The 19,681-nt window shown below is 34.7% G+C and overlaps 3 protein-coding genes across 3 annotated transcripts; all 3 read right to left on the reverse strand.

Annotated features, from left to right (window-relative positions):
- Positions 1-889: 889 nt before the first annotated feature.
- On the reverse strand, positions 890-1,603 carry LOC108220994 (uncharacterized). The gene is made up of 2 exons (XM_017394901.1): positions 1,411-1,603; positions 890-1,326 (listed from the first exon to the last, which is right to left on the reverse strand). Exons 1-2 carry the CDS (start codon positions 1,601-1,603, stop codon positions 890-892), a joined length of 630 nt encoding a protein of 209 aa, XP_017250390.1.
- Positions 1,604-3,060: 1,457 nt separating this feature from the next.
- Positions 3,061-7,057, reverse strand: LOC108215639 (AP2-like ethylene-responsive transcription factor BBM1). Its single transcript, XM_064079938.1, has 9 exons — positions 6,634-7,057; positions 5,801-6,329; positions 5,487-5,569; positions 5,335-5,343; positions 5,157-5,245; positions 4,933-5,006; positions 4,774-4,824; positions 4,437-4,513; positions 3,061-4,066 (listed from the first exon to the last, which is right to left on the reverse strand). Exons 1-9 carry the CDS (start codon positions 6,833-6,835, stop codon positions 3,303-3,305), a joined length of 1,878 nt encoding a protein of 625 aa, XP_063936008.1. The 5' UTR covers positions 6,836-7,057; the 3' UTR covers positions 3,061-3,302.
- Positions 7,058-15,388: 8,331 nt separating this feature from the next.
- LOC108212847 (bidirectional sugar transporter SWEET17) lies at positions 15,389-19,475 on the reverse strand. The gene is made up of 6 exons (XM_017384563.2): positions 19,197-19,475; positions 18,952-18,988; positions 18,623-18,833; positions 18,295-18,456; positions 16,343-16,462; positions 15,389-15,852 (listed from the first exon to the last, which is right to left on the reverse strand). Exons 1-6 carry the CDS (start codon positions 19,228-19,230, stop codon positions 15,673-15,675), a joined length of 744 nt encoding a protein of 247 aa, XP_017240052.2. The 5' UTR covers positions 19,231-19,475; the 3' UTR covers positions 15,389-15,672.
- Positions 19,476-19,681: the final 206 nt, after the last annotated feature.

A 19,681-nucleotide genomic window follows, 5' to 3' on the forward strand; every position in this document is an offset into this window, starting at 1 on the left:
CCCGTTAAAAGTTAACGGTCAACCTGGTTTGACCGCTATGTTTAATACCCATTGAATAAAACTGTTGAGACAAGACAAACAACGAACCATTTCTCCCTGCCCAACTTCATCTCCCAAATTCTCCTTTTTTTCTCGATCGATTGAGATTGAAGCAAGAAACTCTAGCGGGAGTTAAACAACTCTTGATTCAACACGAGTTGTTTCAACACAATGAGAGGTCGATTGAGAGTAGACGGTCGCGTTTTTGGAGAAAACCCTAGCTAGCTTGAAGTACCTGTTGAGTACTGGAGTAAACGACTGCCCGCCGGTAGTGATGCGCCGGTGATTCCAGATCCTATTCTTGCTCCTGGTAACGAAATCCCAAAATATGGAGGTACATCATCTCCAAAATTTCCCCCGTTTCCTCATTTGTATATGCATGCATATGTTCAGTGATTTTCTTGTATGATTTATGTGGATATGCGTGTAATTGATAGTATATTACTCTAGGATTTATGTGTTTAGAGTTTTAATTGTTTACTTGTTTACTGTATAGTTCATATCTAAGTGGCTTTATTTGTGTTGTGAGACTGTTTTTGATTGTTTCTTCACAGATTTTCTTATATTTTTGTGGAAGTCTTTAGAGCACTGATTGGACTGATTGGGAATCATTGACTTCAGTTGGCTGAGATGTAGTTGCTGCCTTGGCTGCATTGGATTGATCCCTGACCCTGGGATGCCTAACCAGCACTGGCTCACCTCCTGCAGCTCTCTTTTCTTTTTCAGTCAGACCTCCCTTGCAAGTCCTTGAATTGTGGTCAAGACATCCACATTTTTTGCATTTCACAGTCTGAGTCCTTTTGCCCTTTTTGTCTTCTCCTTCTTCCCTTCTTCTGTTTCTAGAAGGTCTTCATACTCCCCTCTTTAGTGTTGGTGGTATGATGATAGACAAATGAGCATATGCAGGCCACTGTTCCTTGTCTGGTATAGGGTTAATATGGTGGCTATAAGACTGTTTGTATGTCCTCACAGAATACCAAGCTGAAACCACAGTGTGAGGGTCTATTTTTGCATGCACCATAGCTCTTATGGCATGCCTACAAGGTATACCTGAAATCTTCCAAGCACCACATGAGCATATCTTATTATTAAGAGATAAGGGAAAATGAGATTTTCCCTCATGAATTTCATTTTCTCCGGGCTTTGACATATAGGCCTTGCAGCTGATGGTGTCTTTGCTGATATCTTTCAGTGCCTTCATAATTTTAGGACAGAGTTCATCATCTTTCCATCCTAATGCATTTTGATACCTTGTTGAAATTCGAACCATGCACACTCTTCTAATACCTTAAGTTAGAAAGAAATACAAATGTATAAAGAAACTAGTCATTTATATAACAAAATTGGCATGCATAAGTAGTTGAATTTTACCTTCAAGTAGAGTTAGAACTGGCCTGCACCTATCAATTCCAAGAGTAGAGTTGAAGCTCTCTACAAAATTTGAGGTGTTGGAGTCATTACACACATTTGGATCAAATCTGTGCTTGCTCCAAGTTGATGAGTCACCCAATTCTGCAAACCAGGCCATGACTCTATCACCTCCAGATTCCTTAAGCCTTTCCATAGCTTTTCTGAAGGTAAACTGTGAGGTGGCATTACATGCTCTCCAGAAAAAAATGTACATTAAAGGGCGAACAAATTACTTCTTGTAGTTCCTGCTTATGTGCCTGCAACAATATCTTCTTTTTGCAGTTGGCCATACATCCATTAAAGCAAGATCAATTCTCTACAGACAAATTGACCAAATTAAACAGCTGACAAATTACTATGGTTCACAGGTTTTTTTACTTTCTTTCGTGATAGGTTGGTTTTGATCACTCTGGGTTTTTTAACTTGTTGCCTTGAATTACTACCTGCTGCAGTCCCTTCTACTTGTTCACCAACTGACCCCTCCTCCACTTGCTCACCAGCCCCCCCCCCCCCCCACTTGATGATCACCATCCACACTATTATTTTGTTCCTTTGACCTCCTAAATTTCAAAACCAACTTATATAATTCTGTTGGTTTTAAAACAGTCCCAACAGTAATGGGTATAATCTCCCTATCACTCAGCCTATTAAACATCCTCATCAAATGTTCTTCATTCAATGGTTGAGTTTCCATTTTAAAAGGATAATAAAAAGTCGGGAAATGGTAATCCAATTTCAGCCCCTGTTTCTTGCCCTCTTCCTCATAATTTAATACAATATCCAACATTGATGTTTTATCTGGATCAACCCCAATGTCAACACGTGTAGCCCTCCAGACAAACCTCAACACTTTCTCAACTTCACCCATATGTAAATACACACACACACATACATTGAAGCACACAAACACACCAATATATACACAATCACACCAATATATACACAAACATAACACAGATATTGATATTTACACTGATCATCGCATTCTTATATCAAACAGTTAGCATGCATTTGTCTACATACGTTATTGGACTGTTTCGAATGGATTAAAAAACGTACCTTTAGAATGTCGAGATTTCAAGACGAGATGATTCCAATTGATTGTAGTGGATTCAGCAGATTCCCAAATCACTGTGCTTAAACCCTAGTCGCCTTCTCCTCACCGCTGCGTTTTTATGTTTTTTAAGCTTATTTCGTTTTTGTTTATATGTTTAAACATGTATTAGGTTTTTTTAGATTTTTTTTTAATTTTGTTTTTAACGGCATGCCGCATGGAAGTCCAAAATATCTTGTGGTATCAAATGGAAAAGCCAATAGTACAATGGTACTATTTGGAATTTCCCTTTTTATTATTATAACTAACTTATAACCCGTGTTATGTACCTGTAATTTATAATATTTGTTTAATATTTTAAGTTTATTGTCAAGATAAAAGTATATTAGAATAATATGTATGTGTTTTCTTAATTAAAATAGATTTTTAAATAATTAAATCCGTGTTTGGATTATAATATGTTTTAATAATTGCATGCAAGACCCATCATTATTAATGGGCGAGAGCAAATAAGAATCCGACCCCTAATTAAACAGTAGCAGAGACACACTAGAAAATCGGATAAAGAAACTCGATTTCACCTAGAAGATATCAGCCGGTTCCCAAAATTTATAACAAGCAAGAGCATGTCGCAATATCCTCTTACATTGATATATACCCCCCTGACTTCAGTTGAATCCCATAAAACCTCCCATCTCACATATCTATGTCATAGCTATGCTACAGAAGCAAACAAGAACAAGAATTCAAAACTAGCTACCACAATTAGTTGCCTATATAAATTCACCTCCCAAGGTTTTTACTGATCATTCCACATTGTGAAATTTGTTGCTCCATGACACAATGCCATGCTATTTGTATTCCTTGGAGCTAAAGCCGGAACCGCGGTTGGAATCCAGTTATTGCAAGCTGAGGTTTGATCACAAACATTAGCCACCTTCAATGGAGTACCACTTGACTGTTGCGACAAATAATATAAATTTCTTGCGTTGTAGCTTGAATTCATTTCCCCGTATGGATTGTCACAAGTACTTACATTGTTTTCCCCGTACCCTTGATTCTGATTCCCTTCAATTGCATTAGTTGGGATCATGTAGTTACCATTGTACATATTGGAGCTGGAATTTTGATCTGTTGAAGAAGTGTCGAAGTTCATCAGATTTGACTGGAAAAAATTGTGCACATTGCTTCCTTGCTGATGGAGATCGCGGTAGCTTTGAGCAAGAGCCTGATCAGAGTCTTGTACTTCTTGTTTACACCACATGTTTTGATGAGAATCATAACGAGGATAGTTCATACTCAAGGGCTGGGCTTGTTGGAAGGCGATATTAGGCCAGGTATTTTGTTGAGAGAAGTTGTAGCTCTGGATACCCTCTTCGATTTTCTGAGCATTGTGCAATTCAGCTTCTTTAAGCCGTTTGGTTGCACCAACCAGAGGAAGGGAGTTGCTTTCAAGAATTGATTTCACATCGTATCTGTTTATTTCGAAGTTTGTGACAGCAGTTATGCCGCGGAATTTGATTGCTGCAACATCATAAGCTTCTGCTGCCTCCTCCTGAGTACCTAATCACAATATTTAACAGTGATTAATTAGTTATTCCCTCCATTTCAAAATAAATGTCCACTTTTAAAAAAATCACATGGTTTAAGTTAATTTTGAGAAAAAAGAGTTGTATTATGTAATTAATTGAACATAATATGTCGTATATAGTTGATCTTGGAAATATAAATCAGTAATATGTGAAGGAGAGTTGATTTTGAAAATATAAAGTTACATTGAAAGTTGAAGTGAACAAGTATTTTGAAACAATTTTTTTTTTTTATAAAGTGGACATGTATTATGATACGGTAGGAGTACATAATATAATGCAAATAAAAGCAATATAATTTGTCTCATAACTAATTTTCCGAAAGATCAGAAGTAAACACTTACTGAAGGTTCCTAAATAAAGATCTTTGTTGCCAGCAACTCTTCCGATTCTTGCTTGCCACCTTCCATGTTGGTGGTGCCTGTGACCAATTCCATTTCAACGCCAAATATTAGTAACAAAACTGGGTTTTAGCTTGAACAATACAATGCATTCATGCCAGACCACTTTGTCACTTGAGATTATTTTCGACTGTTGATTTAAATGCTTTAAATTTCTCAATTTTAAATCTATTATTCAACTATACTTAAAATGCTCCTGTGAAATTTCCAGGCATCTTAGTTCATATAATTAAAACAGATGCAACTCCCTATACAGACATGTACATATTCATAGTATTACCTGGTAACTCCTCGGTAAATCGATGCACCTCGAGAGAATCCACTACTCTTTCTGAAAAAAAACAAAAGACAATGTCATAATTAATTTATTTGATGCAGAAGAATTGTTAAGATTTATTATGTGTACTGAAATTATATAATTCTATTATGCATATTGTACCTTCTTATAGATGCCACAAACTCCTGTCTGGTCATGTTCTTCATGTCTTCAATCTCCTTCTCATAGCTAGTCATCTGTAAATTTACAATTTCACCATGCACATTATCAAAATTCCTAATTAACACAGAGCAATTCAGAAAGGGACACCAGTACTGTGAACACCTACTGTTATTTCGGAAAATAATTACCAAAATAAAAGTATTTACTAAATTTTGTTTTCTTACAGGAAAATTTGTTGTGGTTGTTGTGCCCCAATACTTGAGTGCAGCTAAATCATAAGCCCTAGCAGCTTTTTCTTCCTTATCATAGCCTCCTATAAATTGGAATCAATTTCGCATAAGAAATATATAAAGCATTGAAGCATTATGAACTGAATTTAACATTAAAGACAATTCTTCTTACCCAAATAAACTGCAGGAGCAAATGCATGTCATGAGCCGCCATGGATTTTAAATGTCATGACAAGATTGGAGAAAAACACATGATCAATAATCAATGAGGGGGATATCAAACACACACACGGGCATTCTGCAACTAAGAACAGTCACACATACCTTGTCGTCCTTTACGCGTTTGTCCTTCCCTTCTGCAACTGTTATCCCACAAATGAGCCTCATACCTTCCTGTCCATCTATGTCTGCACCACAAATATTCAAAATTAAAAAAGAAAAGAAGTTTTTTTTTTTCTTTTTTTACAAATAAGGCTTATAACTTTACAATAATGAGTATCTATTCTAATAAATGATCACGATGAGCAAGAATCGAGCCGAGGACGACAGTGGATAAGCTCTTGACCACTCGAGCTATACAACCGTGCTAAAAAAATAAAATAATTAAGAGTCGATTTAAATTAAAGTAGCTAACAAACCTAGTTACACCACGGTAGATAGAAGTCCTTTGTCCAAAGGTCTCAACAGATTTCTTCACCGCTGTAACCTCACCCCCATTCGCCTTAGTTTCCGATGAAATCTCTCCCCCACCTCCACAACTCCCTGCCTCCGGATGACTCGACTGTGACCCCATCGAAAGCGACAGCGTTTGAGATGAACTAGGAAGTCCCCTTTCACCATTATTCTCCTGAGGAGCGCTTGCAGCACTGTTGTTCCTCAACCAGTTCTTAATCATCGAAAGCCCGAACGAGCCGTTGCCTTTGCTATTCATTTCACCGCCGCCTGCGGTGGTCTCGACCATGGCCACGTCAGCAGACTGGTGCAATGAATTAGTATTGTTGTGGAACAAGTATTGATGTTGGTCACTGCTGCTATTGTGATGCTGATGATCGTCTAGGAAGGTGTGCTCGGATGTTCCAAGAAAGTTCTCCAACTTAGGCTTATTCGAATCCATTAGTATAGAGAGCTCCGAACCATTTGTGTTATAGTTCGTATCCGAGTTCCAATCTACCATAAAGTAAATCAAAAACTTAAACTTGACAGATTTCAATAAAAAATATCTCTATTTTCAAATTTATTTGGGGAAAAAATTCAAATTTGTAGAAAAGATTTCAAAGCTGGTTAAAAGCAGTTGATTTTCAGGTTATATGTATATATGGTTGCACCGTATTTTGAAATACTTTTTTTTGCAACTTTAACAATTTTATTTTACATAAATAAATTGATCTATTTTCATAGAGATGTATGGTACAAAAAGATATACTATCTATGCTAGAGCGCAGTAAATATATTAGATAATAATAATACAAACCTTGAAGATTGTTTCTGCTGAATGATTCAGCAGGGTAGCCGAAAGGAGGGGGGAGGTTGAGAGAAGGGATTAATGATTCAGTAGAGAGGCCATAGCAGTCGGTGGTGCCGGAGATTTCGTCGGAGTTGTAGATGGAGTGATGATCTTGATGTTCTTGGGGTGAGAGAGAAAACCCTAACCAGTTATTCACAGAACTAGCCATATGGATATAGTATGAGTTTAAATTGTTTTAAAGATTTAGGAGATTTTTATATGTTGTTCATGCATGTACCAGATCAGAAAGAGGTTGTTAATTAAAGAGAGTGCTTTGAATGTTGGTGAAGAAGAGGAGAGGTCTGGAGAATGAAAGGGGTGAAATGAAGATTTATATGAGACTTTTTTTGTTTGTTTGCTAGTCTCTCTCTTTGCTTATTAAATGGGGGCTTCCTTAGATTCAAAGACCAACTAATAACCCTAATCCCAAAACACTGTTAATATTTATTGATACTGAGGATGGGTTTAATTTGAGTAAATGTAGTGCAAAAACAAATAAGAGTCGTCTTCCATCTGCTAATATACAGAAATATGTGCTTGTGCTAGAGTAACTAAAGTTTACTCCTTATTTAATTTATTTATTTTGATTGGTATATACATAAGTGTATTATAAGCTAATCAATATAAGTTAAATTATACTCTTCTGTTCAACCATTCCTTTACACTTTGCTTTTTCTGATGTCCATTCAAATTCTTTACATTTCAAAAATTCCAAGATTGTAAGATTTTGTAATATAAAAATTAAGTACTCCACCTACTTTTCCCTACTACTTTTATCTAGGTCGAGGAATTGTAGTGATGAAGATTTTTTGTATGAAAGGGTCATCGTTATTAATTAGATTATCAGTTTTTCCATGATGCGCCCGTCACACAATAAGAAGCCACCACCTACCACCGAAAACGTGGTTGTTAGTGTGTGCCCATGGCACACACTATATATCAAATAATATAAATATTTGATATATATTCTAGAAAAAAATATAAATATGTGATACATATTCTCTCCATTCCAATTTACATGTCCACTTTTAAGAATAAAATTTGTTTCAATTTAGTTGTCCACTTTAATTTTTAATATATATTATATTTCAAGAATCAATTTTACATCACATATATTGAAACGGAAGGAGTATTAGTTTATTTATTATGATAGGAGTAAAATGCGAGTTTTAACATGGACAAGAAAAACGTGAATGACAGAGCACTAACTTTATTATACTGTGTTTTTTTTCTTTTTTTTTCCCTTCATTATTAATTGTGGATATTAGTACTATTAAAATGATTGAAGAGCGAGCAATCAACCGTGACTGATATTATTGGGATTGATCTTTGAATGTTCCTTGTATGGTTCATCTATGTACACCATTTTCACATGCTCAAATTACAGGTATGATAGATGAAACATAGAGGCGTTGTTCAAACTCTTTGGAACTTGCCACAGATTTTGAAGGCCGATATTTTAGTGTCATAATTATTCTATTCAACGAAGCTTTACTATAGTCAAATCAAGTCTAGCAGAGATGAAAAGATATGATATACAAATACTACAAGTAGTCCTCTCCGTATCACACATGGTGTATTAGATACACACGTAATTAACTGTGTTATTTCAATGTGAGGAACCTCAGCCGCATCTCTTCCCAGCCCTTTCCCACTGCACCTGATTTTTTTTTTGGGATAATTTTTGAATAAGTCGTTCGTTACTCCTCTGGTTTTATTTGAAAAAAAAAAAAAACTCTCCAATGTAGGCCCAACATTGCCACTTGAAAAAAGAGTGCCAGGTGGGTAAATGAAACCGATGACGACACGGTCTATTATATGTTGTGCAGGATTGACGTGTCAATGATCAAAAACATTAAAATAAATCCGGTATTAGTCGGTTTTTAATACTTGATCGGGTTTATTCTAGGTGATTTTGGCAAGCATAAAACCGACCGGTCATTGTGGAGTGTCTCGGTCAAATTTATCCCAGAACAGATAAAATTTAATAAAACTAATCATATATGGTGGTCGATTTTAAAGTTATGATCGGTTTTATTCCAACTCTGGTCTTTGGTTGGTAAAACTTACTGATTTGTTTTGAGGTCTATCAGTTTTCTAGGTTAAGAAATGATAAAAATGGTCGGTTTTATCTTTCGGTGGTCGATTTTCTAGGTTGGGGAATGGTAAGGGTGGTCGGTTATATCCTTAGACAATCAGTTTTCTGGGTTAAAGAATGGTAAGGCCGTTCAGTTAGGAGCTTTGCGTATTATTTTTTATAAAAAATGATGGATTCCGTAGTTTATTTTCACTATCAATAACAGTAACAAACAATCCAAAATCTGACCAACTTATATTAATTAATAAATCAATCTAGAGGAAGGGTGGAGTCGGAATTCGTGAGACCCGTAGCAGCACCAATACCAACAGCATAGGCACCTGCAGCACCGGCGGTTTGAGTACCATGATCACCGTCTTCCTCTTCCGATACTTTCTTTGGATCAGTATAATCCTTCTCCGCTGCATTCTTTTTTCTAATTTCGCATGTATTAGACGATGACAAACAATTACTAACGGATCAAAGAGCATACTCAATCGATACAAATAAATAAAAAAAATTTAATTTTGTACCTCTTCAACTTTATTTTCTATTTTGTTAATTATATCCTCCACCATCGACCCGACAGTATCCACCGTATCACCACCGATAAGAGAATTTGGACCATGCCATTTTTTTCAGGCGAAAAGAGGCAACTAAATGCTAACTTTGTACTTGACCCCTATCCATTCAATCTGTAGATCAGGTTTCAGGTCTCGAGCAGAATCCTTATAAATTGTTTCAAACACATATCTATGTCATACTAATTAGATCAACCTAGCTCTCACATAGAATCATTCTTTTTACAAACTTATAAATCTCGTCAATTAATCAAAAATAAAAGAAATATTAGTGGGTCACATTAATATAGCTCTATTATAATCAGCATAACCACCTGGAGGGTATCGAGTGTGTCAAACCCTAATCTCATAGAACTCCTACCTCGCAACTTTTGATTCGTGCGAGGCAATCAACTTAATATGTACATGCATGAACCAAGTCTCAATCGACTTATTTAATTCGGAAAGAGCATGCTTGCTTCATTCATGCATGCTAGTTAATAGGGCGAACTCTTGATTAAATCATTTTGCAATTCTAGTTCTGCCATGTTTTTGTTGTTTGTCATATTTCCAAATAACGGTGAGTTTGTACAATATGGTAAGTTATAGAGCTATTTGAAACACACCCTAATTTTGTAGACACTTCACTTTGAAAACAAAATCAACTTTCACTTTGAAAGACACGAATTACATTCTTTTTTTTTAATTTCTAGACATCAGACAGATTCCCCGCTTCAGACGGGGGAATTCAAGACTCCCTGTCACATATAAATGTACTACATGTATTGTATAAGATGACAAACTACCTAAACTTTTAGTGATCCCTCTCTCTACTGTAATCCATAATAATACACTACATGCACAGACTGACACTTTTCCATACCTTTGAGAGAGAGAACCCATTCTTTTATACCTGCACACTTTCAAGACGATACATGTATAATTGTATGCCTTGTCAAATAGATAACGGGGCTAATTAGCAAAATAGTGACATGCAGGTAGAGCTGTAAATGAGCCGAGCTATTCGCCAACGAGTTCGACTCGACTCGTTTAAAGCTCGAATCGACTCAGTTCGGTTAGTTATTGAGCGAGTTCAAACAAAAAAAATTGTTCGTTAAAAAACTCGAGTCGAATCGAGTTTTACTAGTGTTCGATTCGAGCTCGACTCGTAATCGACTCGAGCTCGACATGGAGAGTCTTTCATATTTGATGTTCAAAATGTAGTGAATCTTTCATTGTTTGTTTAAGATTTATATATGGCAATCACAGAATTATATATTACTAACTTATAAACTTGTCAATAGATTTAAATAAAATTATATATGTTAATTCGATAATAATAAATTATATATGTATCGCAGGAGTTTCGAGTTCTAATTAATATCTTCTATTTTCGATTTGTTTTGAAATATAAAATTATACTGGTCCCACGAAGATTAAGATTTGTAAATAATAATAGAGGTAATTGCATATCGCACCCCCTAAGTATCGTTCAAAAACGATAAAGTATCTATACTTTGAGAAACTCAACTCGCACCCCTTATCTTTAGTGTTCAAGCCCGAGATGCACCCCCGCCGTTAACTTTCGTTAACTCAGTGCACTCTGTTAAATCATTATACATATAATTGCATTTCGGATCCCCTAAGTTACGTTCAAAAACGATGTTGTACCCATACTTTTGGAAATCCAAATCGCACCACCTATTTTTACATTTCAAGAACGATATGCACACCCTCCGTTGAATTTCGTTAACTTCCGTTAAATTACTCCTCCGTCTCAATTTACATGTCCCTTTTGCTTTTTGAGGAGTCAAATTGACTAATTTTTGACCAACTATTTGAAAATATGTATTTATTATTTTAGAAAATATAAAGTTACATATTAAAATAGACTATATTTAATTTGTGATGATATTTTTTAAAATTTTTTTGATCAATTTTTCCAAACAAAATAATTAAAATTTATATATTTTAATCATTATGTATTATTTATAATAAATATCACATAATATTTATTTTTATATTTAAAATAGTGTATATTTTAAGTACTTAATACATATGTCACTAAAAATTTAAAATCATTCAATATGTAAAATCATTTTGACTTGGGGATAACTTAATTAAGCAAAATTTTTTATAAAAATACCATCAAAAAGTAAACCTAGTCTATTTGTTTTCGCAAATAATAGAAAGTCCGAATTTCACAAATAATAGAGGTAATTGCAATTGGACCCCCTATTATTTACCTCTATTAAAATAGACTAGATTTACTTTTTGATGATATTTTTTTAAAACAAAATCTAGTATATATTAATATGTAACTTTCTATTTCCTAAAATAATAAATAAATATTTTTTTAATAGTTGGTTAAGAATTAGTCAATTTGACTTTTCAAAAAGCAAAAGGGACATGTAAATTAAGACGAAAAAGTTTTTTAACGGAAGTTAACGAAATTTAACGGAGGGTGTGCGTATCGTTCTTGAAATGTAAAAATAGGGGGTGCGATTTGGGTTTCCAAACGTACGGGTACAACATCGTTTTTTAACGTAACTTAGATGGTCTGAATTGCAATTATATGTATAGTGACTTAACGGAGTGTATACTGAGTTAACGGAAGTTAACGGCAGAAGGTGCATCTCGGATTTGAACACTAAAGATAAGGGATGCGAGAGTTTCTCAAAGTATAGGAACGATACTCAGGCAGTGCAATATGCAATTACCTCATAATAATATAATAATATGACTGTTACTTTTTACATATATGTATGGCGAATTAAGCGGGGGTGGTGGATGTACCCCATAAGAAAACACTAGCCCTTGTCCCCCGGGTCGCGCGGGGTAATTTTTATTTAGGGACAGAATGGATGAAAATCTTCACGGGCTAAGAGAACGTGCGCACATATATACAACAGATAGAATTTACACTACACACACTATTAAAGCAATGAAAAAGCATTATTAATAAATTATTATAAACGTTACTGTATTATGGTTTTGACGAATCCAAAGTATTTGATTAGGAGATGAACATCGTAGAATGACAACGATCCTCACACCAGAGTACGTGAGTTAATTCAGCATATACCGGTTAACCGGTGTTAACCGCATTACTATAATATTATCCGTTCTCGTCATGGCCAAGTGTGCAGAAATTTGTTTTCGGACTCCTCCTAGAAGTCTTATACTAATGGAGTTATTTGACTATTTATAATCAAGATAAATATTTATTATCTTTTTGATGTGTGACTTGGGTTGACACGCACTCAATACTGCTTACAGCAGGCTCTTTGCCAATATTACACTGCAACACATAAGTTATTTTACTCCTGATAATTTATATTATACTTTAGCTGCTTTCCTCTAGGGCTAGGTTATTGTGTTTCAAGCCTTGGTAAAAAATAGAGGCACACAGTTGGCAGTAAAATATGAGATCCAAGGATTGTCATGGAACAGCTAATGAGGCCAAGTAGAGCCATTTATGGGGTGGTAAGAAAGAATAGTTTAAGGAAGAGTGTTGCAGAGAGGAGAGGGACCAAGAGAAATCAGATACCTATTTTACTATCTTACATATAGATGTGCATGTACATTATTCATCTCGAAACCTTCAAAGACTCGCTTGTCTCTGCTGGTTTGGTTTGACCGTCAAGAAAGGCATCAAAAAGAGGTAAAAACACATGCCCATCCTCAATTTTACTAGTATTATATCACAATCTTGCCTCCCCATCTGCTAGTGTAAACTTGAGTTTCATTAGTTTATGCACTGCTCTCTCTTGGTAATCTCGTTATCATCATGCCCCACATAAATAGACACTTTTGTCTTTTGACCGTAGGGTATGACTCATCTACTGCCTATTACTACTGTTACTTAAACTAAGATATGCAAATAGGGAAGATGGGGACAGCAACAGTCTTCCGAAACAACTGATAATAAGAGATATTATGGTGAAATTTTGAAACATGCACAGAGTTAGGAGATATTTTAGGGATATTTTCAAGATATGAGTTAATTATATGATATTTTAGGTTATAAGTTGAAGAATATGGGATAACATATCATTCTAATAAATTATCATAATCATTCTCCTAAAAAGTAAAATGTCTTTGTTCATTCTTAATTTTTAAGAAATGTTATGTCATTATTTCTCATTACAAGTATTCATTAATTTCCCCTTTTTCAAACATTTTTTTCCACGATTTTGCATATAATTTTCTTCTACATTTTAAATTTAATATTATAATTGTAGAAAAAAGTGGGCGCTATCCCTTGTTGGAAACTATTATGATACGTGAAACATGTTTAAAGGATTGAACATGTGATACGAAAAGATTGATACTTGTGAGAATGATTGCATATTTGCATGTTATTTTATAATGAAGACAGTGTGGAGACACATTATATGTCATGAAAGTCGGTATAAAGAGCAAAAAGATCCTCAAGAAATAAGAACCCTGAAAGATCTTGCATCATTTTCCTATTATCTTGAGACATCTATTTATGGTTGAAAACACGGCAAAAATTATGAGATGACACCGTGATAGAAATATACATGGTTGATGGTCAGTTAAGTCACTCGACTGATAGAGATGAGCGGATACATTTTGATTGCACATTTCTTAATTTTTCAAAAAAGATTCGGAATGTGAGACTTGGATTTTCTAGTGACGGATTTGATCCCTTTCATGATTCACATGTTACGGAATATACGGGATGGCCGGTGGTGGTAGTTCTTCACAACCTCCCCCCTCTATAATCTATATGCATGAAAGCTTCGTATATATTTATACCTCTTCTTATTCCCGAGTCAATGAAGTTGATAAAAAACTTGCATATTTATCTTATACCATTAATAGATGAATTAATTTTCTTGTAGTATAATCGGGTGAAAACATATAAAAGATTCTCATATCTAATTTTTTGGTGAAGACATCGAAAATTAGTGAATATCCCGTACTTAAGAATGCTCAGTGGAAGATAGACTAAGGATAAGTTGTCATGTACAGTTCGTAGGAGAATTATCAAACCGAAACAACTTAATCATGGTGATAAAGCTACTTTTTATGGCACTCCTCGATATTTTCTAGAACAGATGATCCATTGAGAATAAGTTGTACGAAATTTGAAAATATTGAGACACACGCAATCACATATTGACTTTTGGGATTAATTGCAAAAATCATGTGTGAGCAGATACAATTTCGTCCTGTAACAAAATCATCGAACAGAAAATCAAAATACTGTGATGGGACACATAATTGGATCCATTATTCTCCACTTTTCAGGCTCTGGTATTTTCAATCTCTCATATTGGGATGGAAATTTTCCATAGCTTAATTTCAACAAGATTGCGTCGAAATCAAACTATCAAAAATAACCATTGAATATTTGCTGTCGAAATGACGGAAGCTATTCGGTCGAAAATAGCCATTTTCGACACTATTCCATCGAAATTGACTAATATCGATAAATTTTTTGTCAAAATTGCTCAAAATCATTGTAGTGTATCTTTTTTAGGTTTTAGCCTTGTAACTGAGATGTTGGTATTTTTTTAATAGCCAGAGTTGCCGCAAAATCCAAAATTAACCTATTTCCTTCCACTAATATCTTCTTAATTCGAATTTTACATCCTAATAGAAAGCCAAAGAGTTGTGAGATTGCGGGTACTCTTCTCTGTCTGCAGGCTATGGGATCCAAGAGAGCCGACAGCTGCTTTTTAGTTTTGGGCTTAGATGAGAAGTCATATTCCAACCCAAATGTATATAATAACCTGTAGGAGTTAAACAATGTGGCTTTTTCTCTAGAGCAATGCATACGAATTTATCCGAATCCAACAGGCACTTGTAAGTTTTGGGCTCAGGTAAATATTTATTTGGACCCAAATGTATAGAAGAAACTTGGGTACAATCATCTTTAGATATGATTAATAAAACGGCAACCACCACCCTTCCTCCCTGAGATTTGTAGTATTTTTTAATAATCAAGTTATATCTCTCATAATCAGTTAAAATATCAATAAATTTAAGTTTATTTGCAGAAGAGCACTATTTTTAGAGAGATTTTTTTATTTTAAATAAATACTTAGACTCGTGAAATAAAGCTTGTAGGCAAATCTTTAAGCTTTTTCTACAAAAAAATCATTGGTCGAACTTATTTCAAATACAACACCACATTTTGAAAAGGAAAAAAACAATATATACATGGACAGCAAACCCAGGAAAGCACGAAAAGTTACAACAATACCACTTTTCTTCACACAAAAAAATTCACTAGCCAACTCCAAAACTCGACCAAGCGAATCTGAAACCGCAAATTCTGATTTTGAGTCGCCAATAAATCGGACTTTTCGAACTAGATGTATACATGAGTGATGATCAGATGTTGGATACGTGAGCAGATGATATGAGTGGTTCATGTTGTTGTCTTGGGTCTTCTTCGAATGCATTGCCTGAAGTCTTAACAATTATTGCATTCTTTGATGCCTTTGGGTTCCTGTACATCCCGTACAGCACCAGCTGTGCCAGTCCAAGTACTATACCTATCCCGTTTGGTACCTACATATATATGGGCACACATGTATGTTCATATCAGACATAAATGGTCTCTCTCCAGTCTCCATAATAGTTCCTATACAGGCTGGAGGCCACGCTATTCGTTTTGGCATACGATATTTGGTTTACGATATGAGATTTGTATTGACACCCGCTCTAAACATGCTAGTGTCATATATGAAAACCAAAAGATAAATGATAAAATGTTTAAGTCTTAATACACTTTTAACTCATAATGTTTGGGGGTGTGTACCGAAACGATTTCAATATTCTAACTCCGTCGATTCAACCCTTTATCTGATATGTTGCGATTAGCTCTTATACCAGTATAAAACTAAAAAACAGAATATAACAAAACATATCAGATATTTGGAGAGTTGAATCGGTCGAGTTAAAATATTGAGACCGTATTGATACCCACCTCAAATATTGAGAGTTAAAAGAACATTTACCCGGTATTAGTGATTAGAAAGTGAATGATTTGAACACTTACTCCAAGAAAATAATCTCGGAAGAGAAAGGAGTAGAGAGCCCAAATGAGACTGTTGAGGAAGATGAAGAATGAGAGGAGGAATGGCATGTACTCCACGCTCTTGCTTCTCACTACTGTCCTCTGCATGCACAGTGAACCAGAATTACAAAAATTCAGATTATTATTACAAAATATAAATCCGAAAGAAATTATATATTCTAGTTATAACGTGACTCTTTTGACTTGTCGACTTGTTTTCGCTATATTATGACTTATCATTTGAGTGATAATGTTTGGTACGCACCAAGCATTTTCCTTCTTATACCCATGTGTTTATTGATTGCCCCACCCCACAGGCAACAGCTGTAAGCCTGTAACACTCAATAATGAATGGACAGGACCCTCCGGTCCTGTTCTTAAAGACATTTTTGGCTTCTTCTCTGGACAAGGTGATATTGATAGTCTATCAACCTGAGTGAATAGCTAAATCCAGACGGTAGGGATCTTGATTTGCAATGTTTGCCTTCCATATTTTTTAAAGGTACTCCCCTCAATTGATAGGGGACGTGCATGTATGATAGGGCTGCAATTTATAATTAATTTATTTTTTAAAAATAAAAATTTAATATTTAAACTTTTATAGTGACATTAAATTACATCCCAAGCAGTAAAAAAACGTGTAGAAATGGTGGGATGGAGGAAATATTACTTTATTTTCTTTAAAAATCTATAAATAATAGAGAAAAGGTATTTGGAATATTTAATTGAAAATGTTGGAGTCGTACTACAAGCTTAAAAAATATTTTACGCAGTAATATACTTTGTAGTGTGTGATTAGAGTATATACTCCCTCCGTCCCACCCATTTTTTTACACTTTCCTTTTTGGGGTGTCCCACCCAATTCTTTACATTTCAAAACTTACCAAAAAATAGTCAATGGGTCCCACCACTTCTTCACTTTTCTTTCCTTTTCACACTAATTTTATTCCACTATCTTCTTTTTATACATTAAAAATCAATGGGTCCCACCACTTTACCCACTACTTTATACATATTCCTTAACCTCCGTTTACCCACTACTTTATACATATTCCTTAACCTCCGTGCCCAAATAAGAAGTGGGACGGAGGGAGTACATGATACACGAGTACTCTCCATAAAACTCAATTATATATGTATATACAGTTTATTTTAAAGTTAATTTGTATTTGATCAAATAAAATATTTGATTTTATAAAATAAATTATATTAAATACTCGCTCAATACTTATTTTTAAAAAAATATGTCCAAGTACTTAATTTGCTTTTGCAAAAAGCCCAAACTACTTTGCCCGGTGCTCTATGTAAAATATCTTGTTGTCCTCATTCGTTCTTTTAGAATGTGTCGTCCGTTTCTATTAATAATACATGTGAAACTGTCGTATGTCCAGCCAGGTTATTAAATATACAAAATTCATTATAATATTTGATTTTTATTGTTAAAACATGAATATTCGTCAAAATATCCGAATGCTCTTTTCAGTATAATTTTTTTTTCAGCACTCTGCATACATTTTTGTTGCACTATTCGAATAACTAACATAAATATAAAAATTTATAATTAATGAACTCTATATAGTTTATTTAATATAATTAATCGCATAGAAATGTCTATTGTCCGCGTGTAGGTGAATATACTCTCCGTCCCAATCCAGTAATCACTTTAATTGTTTACCTCTATTTTTATGTATACATAAAATATAGTTTGATCAATTATTTTTTTAAACAAATTTTATTTATTTATTTTTTTATACTGAAAAGAATTAAAAATTAATAACGAATTATTTTACCTTAAAATATATATAAAAAATTAAATTAATTAATAGTTTGGAAGAAGTAGAATAAGGTGTGTTAGGTGCCATATTGCGAGTCTGCAATTATTGAGTTGAATCTCGTTAAAATTAAATTAATTAGTCGAAGTGAAGAAAGCGTACCATGGCAGCTAGAGGAGAGCCGTACATAATAATGTTGAGGCCAGCACCTAAAATTCCGATGGCGTTTATACGAGCTTCTCCTTCCAATGCTAGTTGTGTGGCCAAAACCGCCGTTCCGAAAAACCCAACGTTCAATATTCCGGCGAGGATCGTAGTTTTAGCCTGAATTCATCACCAACCATAATTCATTATTCATATAAATCCACACGGCTAATGTTTCACTCAAACCATTTTAACCGGTTAAATCTAGAAATATCCATATAAGAATTAGCAACATCAATAAAAGTAATTAATCGGTAGGTTCGATTACAGAAATTTAAATACATACCTTTATATGTTTGGGAGCATATACGAGGAACAAGATAACATAGACAGCTTCAACAATAATCCCGAATCCATTAATCGTGGCTATAAGATATTCACCCGGCTTCACGAGTCCATAGTAAGTCCATAAACATGAGTTGAGCAGTGTGCAGATGTAAGGCAAGCTCTCGTACTCTTCTGTGGATCCATGCATAACAATTCTCCAAAACGTGCTTCTGCATATCCGCAAGGATAGCAACACAAATTAAATTACTAATATATATTTTTTGAGGAAATAATATGAAAGAAAATGCAGGGAATTGATGATTGATTCTCGTCATCGCAAAAGCTTACATTGGAGACAAAAACAGAAGGACTGAGATGATGTTTCCTGCAGGGTATCAGAGGAATTGTTGATGAGAAATGCTGGGTACAAATAAGAAATATGTATAAGAGGAAGCTGCTAGATATGTACAAGTATATAGATATGATTGTTGGTTAGTAATATGTCATATCCTTAGTTCCTCGTATAGATAGTTTATGATAGGATTGTTTCGCATTCATTCTATTGCTGAATGTATAGCAAGTAAGCTTCTCACCAGTGACACCGATATAGAAACTCAAATCCTCCATTTTGACAGACACACACAGGGAGGGAGGGAAAGAGGGAGAGAGTGGGAGAGAGAGGGAGAGAGAGAGGGAGAGGGAGGGAGAGGGAGGGAGAGAGAGAGAGAGATCAGTAGTAGGAACTTGAGGAGAAACAGGAGTTTAGAGAGAGATTAGTTGCGGAAAAGCAAGAGTTTATGCTCCTGCCTCTCATGTGAATGGAAGAATTAGCACAAGGCCACAAGTTCATTTCGTTTACTTTGTAATATATCATGATATCTCGTTTCCTATATGTGACATATATGGGGAGCAAATCTTGCACAATTTGATCTCAAGAGATATATAAAAGTATATTAAATTTATAAAGGGTATATCTAACCCTCTAAACACTAAATGATAGTACCATAAATAAGAGTCTTGAGGAATAGGTTAAAAAATCACACTCACATTTTCATTATCTAAAAATTTAGTCAATTAC

Source organism: Daucus carota, chromosome 1 (genome assembly GCF_001625215.2).
Source record: "Daucus carota subsp. sativus chromosome 1, DH1 v3.0, whole genome shotgun sequence".
Lineage (NCBI taxonomy): Eukaryota > Viridiplantae > Streptophyta > Magnoliopsida > Apiales > Apiaceae > Daucus > Daucus carota.